Here is a 14,991-nt window from a genome sequence, read left to right as displayed (position 1 = left end):
CGCCGGGAGCGGTAGCCGGTACCGTCACCGAGCGGGTACCGCGCACCCGAGAGCCGGGCCACGGACCGACAGCCTGGAGTCGATGGCTCCGGCAGCGAGAGGCCCGGACAAGGTTGCCACCGACGAGTGATGATTCTGGGGGCGAAAGGGCCGCCAAAAGGAGGCTTGCAGTTGCCAGAGCGCGCTTTCCCGGATGGTCGAGCACGCAATTTGCAAAAGCCCAGGCCAAATGGGCGGGTTTGGTAATCCAAATGCGCCGGTCGGGGGACCTTGAGTGGATCGGAAATGGTGCAATGTGGGTCCGTCGCATGGGAGATCGACACATTGATTGGTGCGCGATGGCGCAATTGTTGCCCCCTAGTCGCAATTCTCCAAGCTTCAACAATTTCCAAACGCCGAGTTTCGCACGCGAACATGGAAAAGCACTGGTTCCTTCAAGAACGAGAGAGACAGAGAGACGGCAACGGCGCTGGCCGACCCCCTGTTGCATTGCTTTACACATGGCCATCTCTCTCATTTTTCTGCTTCGGGCCCTCGGTGGCATAGCTCTGCTAATGTAAGTAAGGCCGGCCAAAGAGTCCCCTTGTCCCCTCTCATATTTTTTTATATCCTCGGATCCTGTTCGGAGTCTGTCGAGGCGATCCTCTTCATCACTCACTCACTCACTCTTCCCTTTTTCTTTCCCTCCTACCACCTCAAGATCCTCCTAGAACGAAGAAGCTCTCGTTTGGGTTGACGCAAGTGAAGTTTACTTGCTCTTGAGTGTGTTGGAACTGCTTTCAGCATCTACCATTCTCTTACGAGTGGTGAGGCTCTATCTTCTGGTCCTCCGTATATCCTGGGTCATCTTCAGTCGCCTCGTCTTTGCTGCGTTTGTTCCCAGTTTTCTGTCTCGACAACCTCCCAAGATGCAGCCCAAGCAACAGGAGGCCAACGGCTCTGCCGTTCCCCAGAAGAAGGTGTCTTCTACCCTTCCCTTCGGTCAACCCGTGGCCCTCTCCTCCATCTCCGGCCCTACCTACGTGACGGCTCAGCTGCTCGTCCAGCAGGTTGCCTTCCTGCTGTCCGACAAGATCTTCTCTTACTCAGCTCCCACCTTCGACCTCGACGTTGCCGCAAAGGCCTGGTCCGAGGCCAAGGAGCAGAACATTCACGGCGAGACCACCGACCTTGTCCAGCTGCAGACTAGGACTGGCGCCGGCGCCCTCGCCCTGGGTTACATCTTCAGCCCCGACTTCGACCTAGCCAAGAGGCATCTGCCCCAGACTCTGCTCGCTCCCACCCTGAGCTTGAAGAACCTTCGCGGCGCCTTGGACCAGCTGAGCCTGCTGTACGGAGTTGCCTCCCCCTTCGTTGCTCACGTCGCCGCCCTCGACTACGACGCCGCCAATGGTCTGGTTTCCGACTACGATACGGCTCTGCGGACCGCTGAGGAGCTAGGTCTCGGTCTTGTTGCCAGCTCCAGCGCCTACGAGACGCAGCACATGGCCCTGTTCGCGACCCTCATGGCCGCCCTGATGCCTACCCTTCACATCTACGACGGTGTCAGGCTCGCCCGCGAGACCTCCCGTGTCGTCGACGCCCTCAGCCAAAGCGGCATCGCCGACCTGTACAACAGCATCACCTCCGAGTCCACCGGCGTCAGCGAGAGAGCTGCCATCTCCTCCAAGGTTGCCGACCTCCTGGATGTCTTTAACAAGCACCTCGACCCCACCGATGACCACGAGAGCCAGCACACGGCTCTCCTGGCCACTCTGATGACTGCCCTCACCCCGAACTTGGGTGTCGAGGACGGCGTGAAGCTGGCCAAGAAGACCCTGAAGGCTTCCGACGCCCTGAACAAGAAGGGCGTTGCCGAGACTTACAAGAAGATTTCTAGCGAGGTCCAGTCCCTGAACAAGAGACTCGACGATGCCGGCAAGGTCGTTGAGCTGCTCAAGCTCTTCAACAACGAGCTCGGTACCGCCTACAACCTGTTCGAGTACCATGGACATGACGATGCCGAGGCCGTCCTCGTCGTCTTTGGCAGCGCCGAGGCCCAGCTTGCCAAGCAGGTCGTCAGCCATTTGGCTGCCGATGGCGTCAAAGTCGGCGCTATCAACGTCCGCGTCTACCGCCCCTTCGTCGAGGAGGCATTCCTCGCCAGCATTCCCGAGTCCGCCAGGTCCATCTCCGTCCTGGGCCAGGTCAAGGACGAGCTCTCCGTCAATGACGCCTCTCTGCAGTCCGCTCTCTACACCGACGTTCTGACTTCCGTCTCTTTCTCCGGAAAGTGGCGCCAGGACCCCACGGTCTCGGACGTCAAGTACTCCGCCTCGGAGGCCCTCACACCTCAGACCCTTGCCGACATCTTTGGCAAGCTTGTCAACGCCGATGCCCAGGCTAAGCCCTTCCCGGCGCTGGTCCAGGCCCATCAGTACACTTTCTGGGACGCCGACAACTCCATTGCTGTCGACTCGCCTGCCGTTGTCAGCAACTTGCTCTCTCGCGAGTCTACCAGCAACGTTTACGTCCACGAGTCTTTCGACAACCTGCTCCAGGGCGGCATCGTCCGCACCGACATTCGCAGCTCCAAAAAGGCCATCGAGGCCCCCTACGCCGTCGAGGAGGCTGACGTCGTCGCCGTTGGCGAGGAGAAGCTCCTCAAGGACCTCGACATTCTCAAGAGCGTCAAGGCTGGTGGCAAGCTGCTCCTGAACCTTCCTGGCTTCAAGGTGGAGGAAGTCGAGAAGCGCCTCTCTCCCGTCGTGCGCAAGCAGATCCTCGACAAGTCTGTTGAGCTCTACGTCCTGGACGCCACCCAGTCCTCCATCACTGAGAAGGAGGCCCAGGCCGTTAAGATTCTGCTAGAGTTTGCCTTTCTTCAGATTGCCCGCCCAGACATCACTGCCGAGGAGGTCGCCAAGGTCGCCCTCCCCGAGGGTTTTGCCTTGTCCCTCACTGAGACCCAAGAGGCTCTCGGCCAGTCCCTGCGCAGGATCGAGCCCCAGGCCGCCTGGGCTGAGCTCCCCGAGGACGTCGTTGTCCGCCCCCTCCCCGCGACCATCAAGCCCAACAGCTTCGTCGGCTTCGACAAGGAGGAGCCCGAGGAGACGTCTCAGCTCGTCGACTGGCAGTCCGCCGCCAAGGGCCTCGCCTTCAAGGAGGCCTATGGCACGCAGTCTTCGCTCCGCCCGGAGCTGCCTGTCAAGACGCACACTATCACCGTCAAGGAGAACCGTCGCCTCACGCCGCAGACGTACGACCGCAACATCTTCCACATCGAGTTCGACCTCGGCGACTCGGGCCTCACTTACAACATTGGCGAGGCCCTCGGCATCCATGCCGAGAACGACGAGACCGAGGTCCAAGAATTCATCTCCTGGTACGGCCTCGACCCGGAGGCCCTCGTCCAGGTCCCCGCCCGTGAAGATCCGACCGCCCTGGAGACTCGCACCGTCTACCAGTCCCTCAAGCAGAACATCGACGTGCTCGGCAAGCCGCCTAAGCGCTTCTACGAGGCGCTGTCCGAATTCGCCTCGGACGAGCGCGAGAAGGCCGTCCTGGCCAGTCTCGGCGGCGCCGAGGGCGCCGCCGACTTCAAGAAGCGCGCCGAGGTCGACTTCGTCACCTACGTCGACATTCTGCAGGAGTTCCCCTCGGCCCGCCCGTCGTTCCACGACCTGGTCCGGATCATCGCCCCGCTCAAGCGCCGCGAGTACTCCATTGCATCCGCCCAGGCCGTGACCCCCAACTCCGTCGCCCTTATGATCGTTGTAGTCGACTGGGTTGATCCACGCGGCCGCAACCGTTTCGGCCACGCCACGCGCTACCTCTCGGGCCTGTCCGTCGGCGCGACCATCGTCGCCTCCGTCAAGCCCTCCGTCATGAAGCTCCCGACGTCCTCCAAGGCGCCCCTCATCATGGCCGGCCTCGGCACTGGCTTGGCGCCCTTCCGCGCCTTCGTTCAGTACCGCGCCCTGCAGAAGGCCCGCGGCGAGGAGATCGGCTCCATTCTGCTGTACCTCGGCTCCCGCCACCAGCGCGAGGAGTACCTTTACGGCGAGGAGTGGGAGGCCTACGTCGACGCCGGCGTCATCACCCACCTTGGCGCCGCCTTCTCCCGCGACCAGCCCCGCAAGATCTACATCCAGGATCGCATGCGCGAGTCCATGCGCGATGTCGTCCAGTCGTACATTCGCGACGAGGGCAGCTTCTACCTGTGCGGTCCCACGTGGCCCGTTCCCGACGTCACCGACGTGCTGATGGAGGCCATCAACACCGAGGCCAAGATGAGCGGCAGGAAGGTCAATGCCCGCAACGAGATTGAGAAGCTCAAGGAGGAGGGCCGTTACGTCCTCGAGGTGTACTAGACCCGGGTTTCCCCTTTGGCGCGAGAAGAAGTTGCCTTTTGTACATAACATATACCATCATCGACGGGCTGTTTTGCTCGTAAGGTGGGGAAAAGTCTTTTTTTACTTGAAATAAGCCATCTTGGTGCTTCAAATTCCTAATACCATCTTTGAGAATTCAAGTGTTCATGAAACGTATCCCATAATCCCCACCTCAGTGCCCAGAACCCGGCCTATCCTCGATACCACGGCCAAATGGGAAGTCGGCTTTGTGATTCATCAAGGGTTTTTTTTTGGAAGGTTTCATTTGTGCTACCCGCGGGCCTTCATGATTATATTCTTCTCATCACCCCTCCACATTTCTCATCAGACCATCGTTAATCTAAACATCATGAGTGCACCATCGCGGCCTCGAACAGACCCCTTAACTGCTCCCTCTCCTTCTGCAGCTCCGTCTCCAGCCCGGGGGCCAGCATCAACACCCTGGCCTGCGGGATCGTTCCCTCGACGAGGTCGTCCAGGTGATCGGCGCCGAAGCCCAAGTCCCTGATGCCTGCCGGCTGGTCGCCGAGGTCGGCGAGGAACCGGGCCAGCGCGTCGGCGAGCACCGCGCCGGCGTCCTCCTTGCGAACGCGCGAGACGTCGACGCCAAAGACCTCGGCGGCCTGCAGGTGGCGCTCCGGGTTCGAGGCACCTGTGAAACGGAAGACGGCAGGCGCCGTGACGGCGACGGAGACGCCGTGCGGGATGATGGGGTACGAGACCTTGTAGCCCGCGTGCTGGTAGCCCGGGTTCTGGCCCGAAATGGGGTACGACATGCCTAAGGGACAGCGGGTTAGTGACACTCTCCTTGTCCCCCAAACCAGCGTTTCGCTCTCGGAAAGGACGTACCGTGGCAGAGATGGACGCCAGCATTGCCGAACCCCACGCCGGCCAGCGTCGCGGCGAGGAGCATCTCGCTCTGCGCCTCGTAGTCGTCCGGATTTTTGACGGCGCGGGGGAGATACTTGACCGTCGCTCTCAGCGCGTGGAAGGAGAAGACGTCACTGATGGGGTTGGCGCCCTGGTAGGCCGGGCGCAGAATGGGGTTTTTGGGTCGGGGCACGCGCTCGTGGAAGGGGATCGCGGTCCAGGACTCGAGTGAATGGCAAAGCACGTCGAGGCCCGAGGCGGCCTTAACGGCGGCGGGCATGGTGCGCGTGTTGAGCGGGTCGCAGATGCCGAGCGTGGGCTTGAGGTTGCGGTGCGCGACACCCGTCTTGGCGCGCTTCGAGACGAGGTCGAAGATTGCGGTGCCTGTCGTCTCGGAGCCGGTGCCCGCGGTCGTGGGCACGGCGATGAGGGGCTTCAGGGCCTTGTCGACGGGCCGCCCATTGCCGAGGGGCGCGTTGACAAAGTCGAGGAAGGGAGCATCCGGGTAGCACGAGTAGAGGTTCATGAGCTTGGCCGTGTCGATGACGGAGCCGCCGCCGACGGCGAGGAAGGCGTCCGGGGCGAAGGGGCGGGCCCAGTCGATTGCTTCGCGGATGCTGCTGTCCTTGGGCTCGACGCGCGTCTGGTTGTAGACCTTGTAGTTGATGCCCTCGCGGTCAAGGGCCTCGCGAACCTGCTGCATGGCGAAGAGGCCGTCGACGGTGGGGTCGGTGACGACAGCAACGCGCTTGGCGCCCATGTTGGCGAAGTCCATGCCGACCTCCTGCGTGGAGCCTGGGCCGAAGCGGATGGAGGAGGCGGCCATCTCGAAGGCGTACTCCTTCTGCGGTCCGTCCACGGGGGTGGCGAAGCCACGGCTGCTGCTGCTAGTCCGCAGGGGCCGTGGTGCGAAGTTTAGCGGGTTGTGGTGGTGGTGATGGCCGGGGTTGGTGTGGCACGGGCATGATGGCGGATGCGCCTGGATTGTCCGCAGGAGGGAGACGGCGCGGGACGCAGCCTGGGAACATCGTGAGTGAGGAGTCCAAGACCGGAGAAGGTGCAGGAACCTACGTTGGGAATGACCCGAAGTGAGGGCGGCATGATGGGCAGAGAGAGTCTTATGTGTTCCTGGTTAATGCTCTACTTGGTACATGCGCTAGATTCGTAGGTATGTGCTATAAGATTGGCCTCCTGGACGTGAGGTGGAAGAGGACACGATGAGAAGAGAGGTGAAGTGGTAACTAACGGGCGAGGTAAGAGAAGCGATGTCGGAATTGACGTCCAGCGCCTCCTCCGCACAGAGCTCACTGGTTGTCATGGCCGCTATCCCGGGGTTGGAGCAGCTTCCCCGCATTCCGACTCCACTTGCCGGCCGAACGATCATTGTGGGTCACCGTTTGCCGAGGTATGTACTCTCCAAGCTGGCAAGATACCTACATAGGTATATGTACCCCGTACCTGAATACCTCCACTTCACTTCGTCTTTCGCGTCCGCCAACCCATCTGTACGGAAAACGGAGTCTCCTAAGGCCTTGTGGTTATAACCACCAACTGCTGTATCAAAGACTGCCAACCTAGAACTGACTTTGTTAGCCCACGCGCCACCAGAATTGCATTGTCTCCTGTATCCACAACTTCCCTCCAATCCACCTGCCCAAAGAAGCAGGCCGAGTGGGTAAAACGGTTCGGACCTTCGAATCGTGGTAGTCAGCCAGACCATATCCGCAGGGTCCAATTGGCCAATGACCCCGCTGACGGCATCCATCCTCCGCGCGGTGATGCGGCGTGAGTCAACTGTGGATGCCAATTTAGTCTTTAACCAGAAAGCTGGAGCCTCTTGCGGCGCTGCGAGAAACTACGTAGGGTGTTGAGGCTCGCGGGCTCACCGATATATAAATGAGCAGAAGCCCGGTTCAGTTGTGATTGAGGGTAAGGAAGTTAAGTGTCACTGCCACTTCAATTTTCCCTACAGATTCCCAAATTCCTCCAAACTAGCCGAAGACGTGAACATGGCCGCCAAGTCGACTCCTCGTGGCCGCATCCGCGAAGTTCTTCCGAACCTCCATCTGGGAACATGGCCGGCGGGCCCCAAGAACTCCATTACTGACGTCCCCGGGGTCTTGGCCTCGACGCAAAGCATCCACGCCGAGGATGGGGTCAACACCGGCGTGACGGTCATTCTCCCCCATCGGGACTGGTTCAAGGAGGCCTGCTACGCCGGCATATTTAGCTTCAACGGCTCCGGGGAGATGACAGGATCCCACTGGCTCGAGGAGACAGGCCTCCTCTCCAGTCCTATCGTGCTCACCAACTCTTTCTCGGTCGGGGATGCGTATCGCGGCATATACGAGTACGCCATCAAGCATCACTCCAACGACAATGGCGAGGTGGACTGGTTCTTATTGCCGGTGGTTGGCGAGACGTTTGACGGGTACCTGAACAACATCGCGAAACTGGCCGTCAAATCATCCGACATTGTCAAGGGGATCGAGTCGGCGACCGACGCCCCTGTGCCCGAGGGCAATACCGGCGGCGGCACGGGCATGATCTGTCACTACTTCAAGGGCGGAACCGGCTCCAGCAGTCGCCTTGTCGAGGGTCTCGACAGCAACGGCAACAAGAAAACCTACACCATCGCCGCGCTCGTGCAGGCCAACTACGGAAGGGCGGCGCACCTGCGCATCGGTGGCTTCCCCGTTGGCCGCATACTCGAGAAGGAAAAGGCCGAGGCGCAAGCGGATGTGGCACGGCACAAGGACAAGAAGGACGGCTCCATCATTGTCGTTATCGCCACCGACGCGCCTCTGTCGCCGATCCAGTGCAAAAGACTCGCCAAGAGGGCGACGGTGGGTCTGGCCAGAGTCGGCGGCTATGGCCACAATCCATCTGGCGACATCTTCCTCGCCTTCTCCGCGGCCAACCATATCCCTGTGCATACAGATGTCGACAGGTTCAAGGCGAAAGCGCTGAAAACCGAGGCAATTGACGATACCAGCATCAACGGGCTCCTGGAAGCGGCGGCGGACGCGACGGAAGAGAGCATCTACAATGTTCTGTGTTCAGCCGAGACGCTCACGGGTTTCTGTGGACACCAGATTGAGGAGCTGCCTCTGGACCGGTTGAAGGAGATCATGAAGAAGTATGACTCGTGAATTCACAATTCGCCTACCAACGAGTATTCTATCTGAGAAGAATAAAAGAAAGGGAAAAGAGGAAGAAAAAAAAGGAGCGTTTCCAGCCATTATTCTGTCTTCTCATGTAGCCGCTATACGTTTTCACTGCTATCATCCAGTCCCTACCGCTTTTTGGTGCTCGAAATAGCGTCTTCTCTCACCAACTTGGTGTTGAGTTTGTAACTACTTCCCTCTAGTGAGTTCTTTCCCCTTGCCGACGAGAGAATCGTGTAGCTCCTGAGGCAGTAACATGTACACACTCTCGCGAAGATGACGAGTACTCAATACCAGCATTGTATACTGTTCGGTGTTGACGTGGGTTTCGGTGCGTTTGACCATCTCAGATACCTTGTCAGTGGCGTCGTAAACATCCAAGAGTGTTTCTTTGAACTCTTGGCGATGACTTCCCCAGATGTCCGGGGCATTTCCGTCGTCGGCTTCGATCGTCGCAATGTTAGCGTCCATGCTCAGGTAACCCAAGATCCGATCTATTGCGGCCACGCCACGAAAAAGTTTCGTCCTGATGGTACTTGTCAGCATAAGGCTTTTGTTTTCTTTGTCTTTGATATTTGGGAGGAGGGGGGCAAGGATTTCTCACAGTGCCTTGCGGACTCTGTTGATAGCCGCGACTGCAAGCTGTTTCTCTTCCAGGCTTTGGGAGGGGCCGCTGCCGTCAGGATTTTCTCTGACAAGCACCACCTTTCTGCTTTGGGTGGATTTTGCCGGCATTGTTCACGGATCTCTGTTTCGATGCTGGCGTTTGAAGACGAGATTGGCGCAGTAGACTGCGTCACTATAGGCAGTCTGGCGATGGACAATAGATGTAGGCGACGCTTTATGTGGGCGGTGGTCATTCGAGCTGACCAGCTGTCTCTAGGTTTTCTTCCCGCACCTTTCAACAAGGTAGGTTAATCGGCAGTAAGGCTTGTGAAATGAAAAGAAGGTATTTTGAAAAGAGGGAGGAAGTTTATAAAACTGGCCAAGTGGTTGAGTTGTGAAGAAGAAAGAAGAAAGAAGAAAGCGGCAGAGTCTTGATGCATGAGTATTCAGGAATACACTCGATCTGCAAGATCGCAAATGATCAGAGATATGGAAGAAAAAAATACATGTAATATCTCAGATTGCAACTTCACCTAAATACCTAGCTCAGGTAGGTAAGTAGGCGGAACGAGTTAAAACCGACATCGAGATTGGAAGGGACGACTGAGTGAGCTGGACTGCTCCTGCCGCAGATGAAGGAAAGACACATCTGTAAGCAGCGCGCAACTGGCTCGAATCCAATGCCAAACTCGACAACTGGCACCATCCAATGCAACTGTTCAAGGAGAGGTCGCCATTAAAAGCCGCTTAAAGCGCATCATCAAACAAGCCGAGGCTTTCTATTTCAAGGCTGAACAAAAAGCCTGCATTGTTTCAGCCATCATGTCCAGGGTGCGTCCAGCACTGTTTTCCCCCCAACGATTCGCCTCTATTCTAAAAAGATGATAATATATAAGACCTCACTGTCGAAGACCTGAAGGAGGGTGGTACATTGAACTCACGAGGACTTGTGATAGAGAGTAAAAACGCATGTGTGCGTAATACTGTCAACCAAGTGACCGTCTAAGACGCGTTCTATAATGCATACACAGCTCAACAAAAGCTTGAGCTGGCTGAAAGCTTTACCTTGACGGCCAACAGACTGCTGGTCCAGTGTTTATCATCCCAGGTGTTTGGAACATCCTGAACTTGAAACTATGCGTCAATGACATCTGCGAAAGAATATTCCGTGATGGGAGGATAGATCTTCGCTTTCAGAATGCGACTAGTCCACGCTCTCAACTAGGTGCCCTTCACTTACACGTAGCGAAGCCAAGGCAGTCCCTCGTGGACAACACTCAATTGAAACCAACAAACCCGTTTGATGAATCGAGACATTGAAGAATATTGAGAGAGATTCGTAGTAGATCTCGATGCATTCAGTTTCCCAGTCATCTTCTTCTTCCATCCCAATGCTAACAACTGGTTCGCAGTGAGCATCGCTCAGAGGCTTTGCTATGATCAGTGTGGGAGCACAGTGCCACCCATCCTGCGGCACGGCGAAAAGGACCCTCCCCCACGTAGGTCACTGCCCCTCCATACAAAAGCGGTGAGTCAGGGCAGATGAGTCAATGGCACTACCCCGCTGTAGCCAATACACTGCTGCCCCTCGTCCCAGCTGCTAAATAATTTTATAAAACTTGGATCGTGAGACGAAGGAAATTTTGGTGAGTCGAATCGATTTCCCCGGGCGCCTTTCCTCCCCCTCCACAAACCCAAGCCTCCCTCCACGGACTTGCTTTTATTGACAAGTTCTCCGTGTCACAGCAAAACCTGCAATCATGGCCGACCCTAGCGCTCCCGAACCCCCCACCGAGCAGGTCAAGGACCTCAAGGTCGAGGATATCGCCAAGCTACTCAAGGACGATGTCACCGGCGAGATGGTCTCCAAGACGGAGCTGAAGAAGCGTCAGAAGGCCCGCCAGAGGGAGGCTGAGAAGGCCAAGAAGGCTGCTGCCGCCCCTCCCAAGCCTGCCAGCAACCCCAAGAAGGGCAACGCCGAGGCCGAAGAGAAGAACCTGGACCCTAGCCAGTACTTCGAGAACCGATCTCGCGCCATCAACAAGTGCGTGTTGTCGACGGTTAAACTTATGATGTCTATTGGGCATTGGGGCTGACGATGTTACAACAGGCTGCGCGAGACCAAGTCTCCCAACCCTTACCCCCACAAGTTCCACAGTGAGATCTGCGCAATGTGATCCCTGGTCCAATCTGGATGCTGATACCGGAATACAGCCGACTATGACTTGCGCAACTTCGTCAAGGACTTCGGGCACCTCAAGTCCGGCGAGCACGACAAGGAGAAGGTCGTCCGCGTGGGCGCTCGTATTCACAACAAGCGTGCCTCCGGCAACAAGCTCTTCTTCTACGACATCCGCGCCGAGGGCGTCAAGGTCCAGGTCATGGCCCAGGCTCAAGAGGTGAGCGAGGGCAGCCCGTCGTTCGAGGACCAGCATGTTCACCTGCGCCGCGGTGACATTGTGGGCATCATCGGATACCCCGGCCGCACGGCACCCAAGTCCAAGATCGAGAAGGGCGAGGAGGGTGAATTGTCCATCTTCGCGACAGAGTTCGTCCTCCTGACGCCCTGCTTGCACACCCTACCCGATGAGTACTACGGCTTCAAAGACCATGAGGAGCGCCACCGCAAGCGCTACCTTGATCTCATCATGAACGATAAGAGCCGCCAGATCCTCATCACCAGATCCAAGATGGTCACCTACATCAGAAGATACTTCGATGACAGAGACTTCATCGAGGTCGAGACGCCCATGATGGGTCCCATTGCTGGTGGTGCCACCGCCGCCCCCTTCGTCACCCACCACAACGACCTGGACATGACTATGTTCATGAGAATAGCTCCCGAGCTCTACCTCAAGGAGCTCGTCGTTGGTGGTCTCCACCGCGTCTACGAACTTGGCCGCCAGTTCAGAAACGAGGGCATCGACCTGACCCACAACCCCGAGTTCACCACCTGCGAGTTCTACCAAGCTTTCGCCGATGTCTACGACATTATGGACTTGACCGAGGACCTCGTCAGCGGCCTCGTCAAGCACCTTACCGGCGGCTACAAGACTAAGTTTCACACCCAGCACGGCGAAGTGTACGAGGTCAACTGGGAGAAGCCCTGGAAGCGCTTCGAGATGATCCCTGAGCTCGAGAAGGCCACGGGCGAGAAATTCCCCCCCGCCGACCAGCTGCACACCGCCGAGACCAACGAGTTCCTCCAGAAGGTCCTCAAGAAGATGAAGCTCGAGTGCTCGCCGCCCCTTACCAACGCCCGCATGATCGACAAGCTCGTCGGCGAGTACATCGAGGAGCAGTGTGTCAACCCCTCTTTCATCTTCGGCCACCCGCAGGTCATGAGCCCACTCGCCAAGTACCACCGCGAGATCCCCGGTCTGTGCGAGCGCTTCGAGGCCTTTGTTTGCAAGAAGGAGATTGTCAACGCCTACACTGAGTTGAACGACCCCTTCGACCAGAGACTGCGCTTCGAGGAGCAGGCCCGCCAGAAGGACCAGGGTGACGACGAGGCCCAGCTCATCGACGAAAACTTTTGCATGTCGCTCGAGTATGGTCTGCCGCCCACCGGTGGCTGGGGCATGGGTATCGACAGAATGGTCATGTTCTTAACCGACAACTACAGCATTCGCGAGGTGCTTGCCTTCCCCTTCATGAAGGAGGAGAAGCAGGCCGAGAAGAAGGCTTCCGCCGCCGAGGTGGTCGGCGTCAAGCCCGTCCCCGAGGAGGGAATTCGTAAGTCTATCCGCCGCCGCCTATCATTACAAAACTTCGGACTAATGCCAAGGTGTAGCCCACAAATAGAAAATTCGCCAGACACGATGGGATTGGATGTCAAGACAGATCGCCTTGTGTATAATTGTCTACTCGTGGAAGGTCGACACACAGGCGCCGCCAGTGATATCCGGCAGACATTCCATAGTCTAGAGTTGAGCTTCTATTAAAGACAAAAAAATTGAACGAGATAGACGGGAGATACAATGAGGGCCACCTCGAAGGGTATGACCATGTCCGTCCTACGATGGATATTGCTACAGTGTGTTGTTATACATATTTACTCCCGTTGCTATCGTGTGTCACAATGCAGTGAACCAAATGCAACAGTAACTTTTGGAGAGTTGCTGCAATGTAGCTCATTGAGGTTTGATGGCCTTGATCCGCTTCTGGATCATGGCGAGCGTGGACTTGGGCACGCGAAGACGGTGGCCGAGAACCAAGGCGCCTGTGAGCAATGCAAGAGCGCCGGCCTGATGAGCGGCGGCTAAGGGGACTGGGACGATGTAGATGAGAGTGCTGATACCCAACGCAGCCTGCATCAAAACCAGATGGACGGTGCCGAGGACGCTCTTCTTCACATCCTGGGGCAGTGCGCCAGCGACACGGCGTGTGCGGGAGTAAGCGAAGAGAGAGAGGATGGAGCAGAGGGTGGTCATGGCGAGGATGCGGTGATCCAGCTGTACAGTACTGGGGTTCTCAAGCATGTTGCGCCACCAGAGATCAGAGCCGTCCTCCTTGCGGGAATAGAAGTTGTCCCAGAGCTCCTTGGACGGCGGGGTCAGACCCAGGCCCATGTAGGGGAACTCGTTGTAGATGAGACCGGCGTCAAGGCCAGCGACCAGGGCACCGGACATGGCGGTGGTAAAGACCAAGGCGACGAGAGCGAAGGATAGACGGCGAAACGTCTTAATGGCCGGGTTCTGCAGCGCGGCAAAGGCCTTGGAGGCGGCGACGGGGTCGGCCAACAGACGGCGGGTGCGGAAGACGGAAAGAGCCGAGAGGAGCATCCACGAATAGCAGACAAAGGCCGTGGCGAGATGGGCAGTCAGACGGTACTGGGAGACGCGCGGATGGGATCCAGGAGCAAAAAGATCGTCCTTGAGACCTGACTTGACCATCCACCAGCCGATGAAGCCTTGGAAGCCGATGAGACAGGAGATTCCACACAAGTTGAGGGCCATCTTGGGGGTGACGCGGCGACGGGCGATGAAATACAGGGTGGGCAGGACGAAGGACATTCCGATGAAGCGGCCCCAGAGACGGTGGGACCACTCCATGAAGTAGATCTTCTTGAACTCGTCCAGGTCCATGTGTGGGTTGAGAAGCTTGAACTCGGGGGACGCGCGGTACTTTTCGAATTCGGATTCCCAGTCTTGCTGGTTTCGCGGAGGAAGGGAGCCGGTTACGGGACGCCATTCGGTGATGCTCAAACTGCATTGGTGTTAGCTTCGGTTCGCGGATGGAGTATAAGGGCCAGCCAGCAGTGGAAGGGAGGCATACCCAGATTCAGTCAACCTCGTAAGACCACCCCAAACAACAATTCCAAAAACGCTGATGGCGCTGCCGACGAGCCAATATCCCACAGACTTAGAATTCGTCTCGGGCCAGGCGCCCTTCTTGACGCCCTCCTTCGCTGCCGCTGCGGCCTGCTCAACAATCGGGGAGGTCCTGTCAACGATGGCGTTACTGCTGAAGCTCAGCGGCGCCTTGGTATGGTTGAAGCTTCGGGTCTGCTGGGATCGTATGATGCTGTCGACGATGCGGGACGGGGACGTGCGCTGCCATTGTGGCTGCTGGCGTTGGCATTGTCGGCATACGAAAAGCGAAGGAGACGCCCTCAGAGCGAGCCTCCGCAAGCCGGGTGCGAAAGACGCCATGTTGAGTGGTTTCGATGTTGTGGTGTCTGCGCAACAACACAGGAAGATGTAGGTCGCTGGGTGTGTATATACATTAGTCTATGATTCATATACCTAGATATTTTTATAAATCCAGAGCAGCCGAGTGGCTCGGGCTTCCGTAGCCAGTAAGTTCCGGGCCCCTTCGGCTTGCACTTGCACGTTGTGGGAAGCGGGCCCACTCGTTCGATCGCGAGGTCCCTGAGCTGGAGAGAGAGCGGAACACCGCATGGGAAGATTTGACAAGGGTCTATGAGCCCCACTATAAATTTCTTGCCCACCGCCTTGCGCCCACCACGGCAG

At 57.6% G+C, this 14,991-nt stretch overlaps 6 protein-coding genes across 6 annotated transcripts; 3 read left to right on the top strand and 3 right to left on the bottom strand.

Annotated features, from left to right (window-relative positions):
- Window positions 1-458: 458 nt before the first annotated feature.
- Window positions 459-4,434, top strand: CDEST_08848 (Putative oxidoreductase FAD/NAD(P)-binding, pyruvate-flavodoxin oxidoreductase, central). Its single transcript, XM_062925007.1, has one exon. It carries the CDS (start codon window positions 909-911, stop codon window positions 4,350-4,352), a length of 3,444 nt encoding a protein of 1,147 aa, XP_062781058.1. The 5' UTR covers window positions 459-908; the 3' UTR covers window positions 4,353-4,434.
- Window position 4,435: 1 nt separating this feature from the next.
- On the bottom strand, window positions 4,436-6,511 carry CDEST_08847 (Putative alcohol dehydrogenase, iron-type/glycerol dehydrogenase GldA). Its single transcript, XM_062925006.1, has 3 exons — window positions 6,315-6,511; window positions 5,223-6,261; window positions 4,436-5,151 (listed from the first exon to the last, which is right to left on the bottom strand). Exons 1-3 carry the CDS (start codon window positions 6,342-6,344, stop codon window positions 4,721-4,723), a joined length of 1,500 nt encoding a protein of 499 aa, XP_062781057.1. The 5' UTR covers window positions 6,345-6,511; the 3' UTR covers window positions 4,436-4,720.
- A 227-nt stretch (window positions 6,512-6,738) lies between these two features.
- Window positions 6,739-8,429, top strand: CDEST_08846 (Putative peptidase S58, DmpA, ArgJ-like domain superfamily). The gene has a single exon (XM_062925005.1). The coding sequence runs from the start codon at window positions 7,253-7,255 to the stop codon at window positions 8,393-8,395; it is 1,143 nt and encodes a 380-aa protein (XP_062781056.1). The 5' UTR covers window positions 6,739-7,252; the 3' UTR covers window positions 8,396-8,429.
- Window positions 8,430-8,599: 170 nt separating this feature from the next.
- On the bottom strand, window positions 8,600-9,145 carry CDEST_08845 (uncharacterized protein; the record flags this gene model as incomplete). Its single annotated transcript, XM_062925004.1, has 2 exons — window positions 8,600-8,936; window positions 9,015-9,145. The coding sequence occupies 2 exons, from the start codon at window positions 9,143-9,145 to the stop codon at window positions 8,600-8,602; spliced, it is 468 nt and encodes a 155-aa protein (XP_062781055.1).
- Window positions 9,146-10,595: 1,450 nt separating this feature from the next.
- Window positions 10,596-12,977, top strand: CDEST_08844 (Class II Aminoacyl-tRNA synthetase/Biotinyl protein ligase (BPL) and lipoyl protein ligase (LPL)). Its single transcript, XM_062925003.1, has 5 exons — window positions 10,596-10,662; window positions 10,763-11,060; window positions 11,127-11,173; window positions 11,231-12,751; window positions 12,810-12,977. The coding sequence occupies exons 2-5, from the start codon at window positions 10,777-10,779 to the stop codon at window positions 12,818-12,820; spliced, it is 1,863 nt and encodes a 620-aa protein (XP_062781054.1). The 5' UTR covers window positions 10,596-10,662; window positions 10,763-10,776; the 3' UTR covers window positions 12,821-12,977.
- Window positions 12,978-13,144: 167 nt separating this feature from the next.
- CDEST_08843 (Putative COX15/CtaA family protein) lies at window positions 13,145-14,679 on the bottom strand. The gene is made up of 2 exons (XM_062925002.1): window positions 14,294-14,679; window positions 13,145-14,224 (listed from the first exon to the last, which is right to left on the bottom strand). Exons 1-2 carry the CDS (start codon window positions 14,668-14,670, stop codon window positions 13,150-13,152), a joined length of 1,452 nt encoding a protein of 483 aa, XP_062781053.1. The 5' UTR covers window positions 14,671-14,679; the 3' UTR covers window positions 13,145-13,149.
- Between the last annotated feature and the right edge of the window lie 312 nt (window positions 14,680-14,991).

Source organism: Colletotrichum destructivum, chromosome 5 (genome assembly GCF_034447905.1).
Source record: "Colletotrichum destructivum chromosome 5, complete sequence".
NCBI classification, from domain to species: domain Eukaryota; kingdom Fungi; phylum Ascomycota; class Sordariomycetes; order Glomerellales; family Glomerellaceae; genus Colletotrichum; species Colletotrichum destructivum.
The sequence above is the reverse complement of the archived record's forward strand: the minus strand, read 5'-3'. Positions and strand labels throughout refer to the sequence as shown.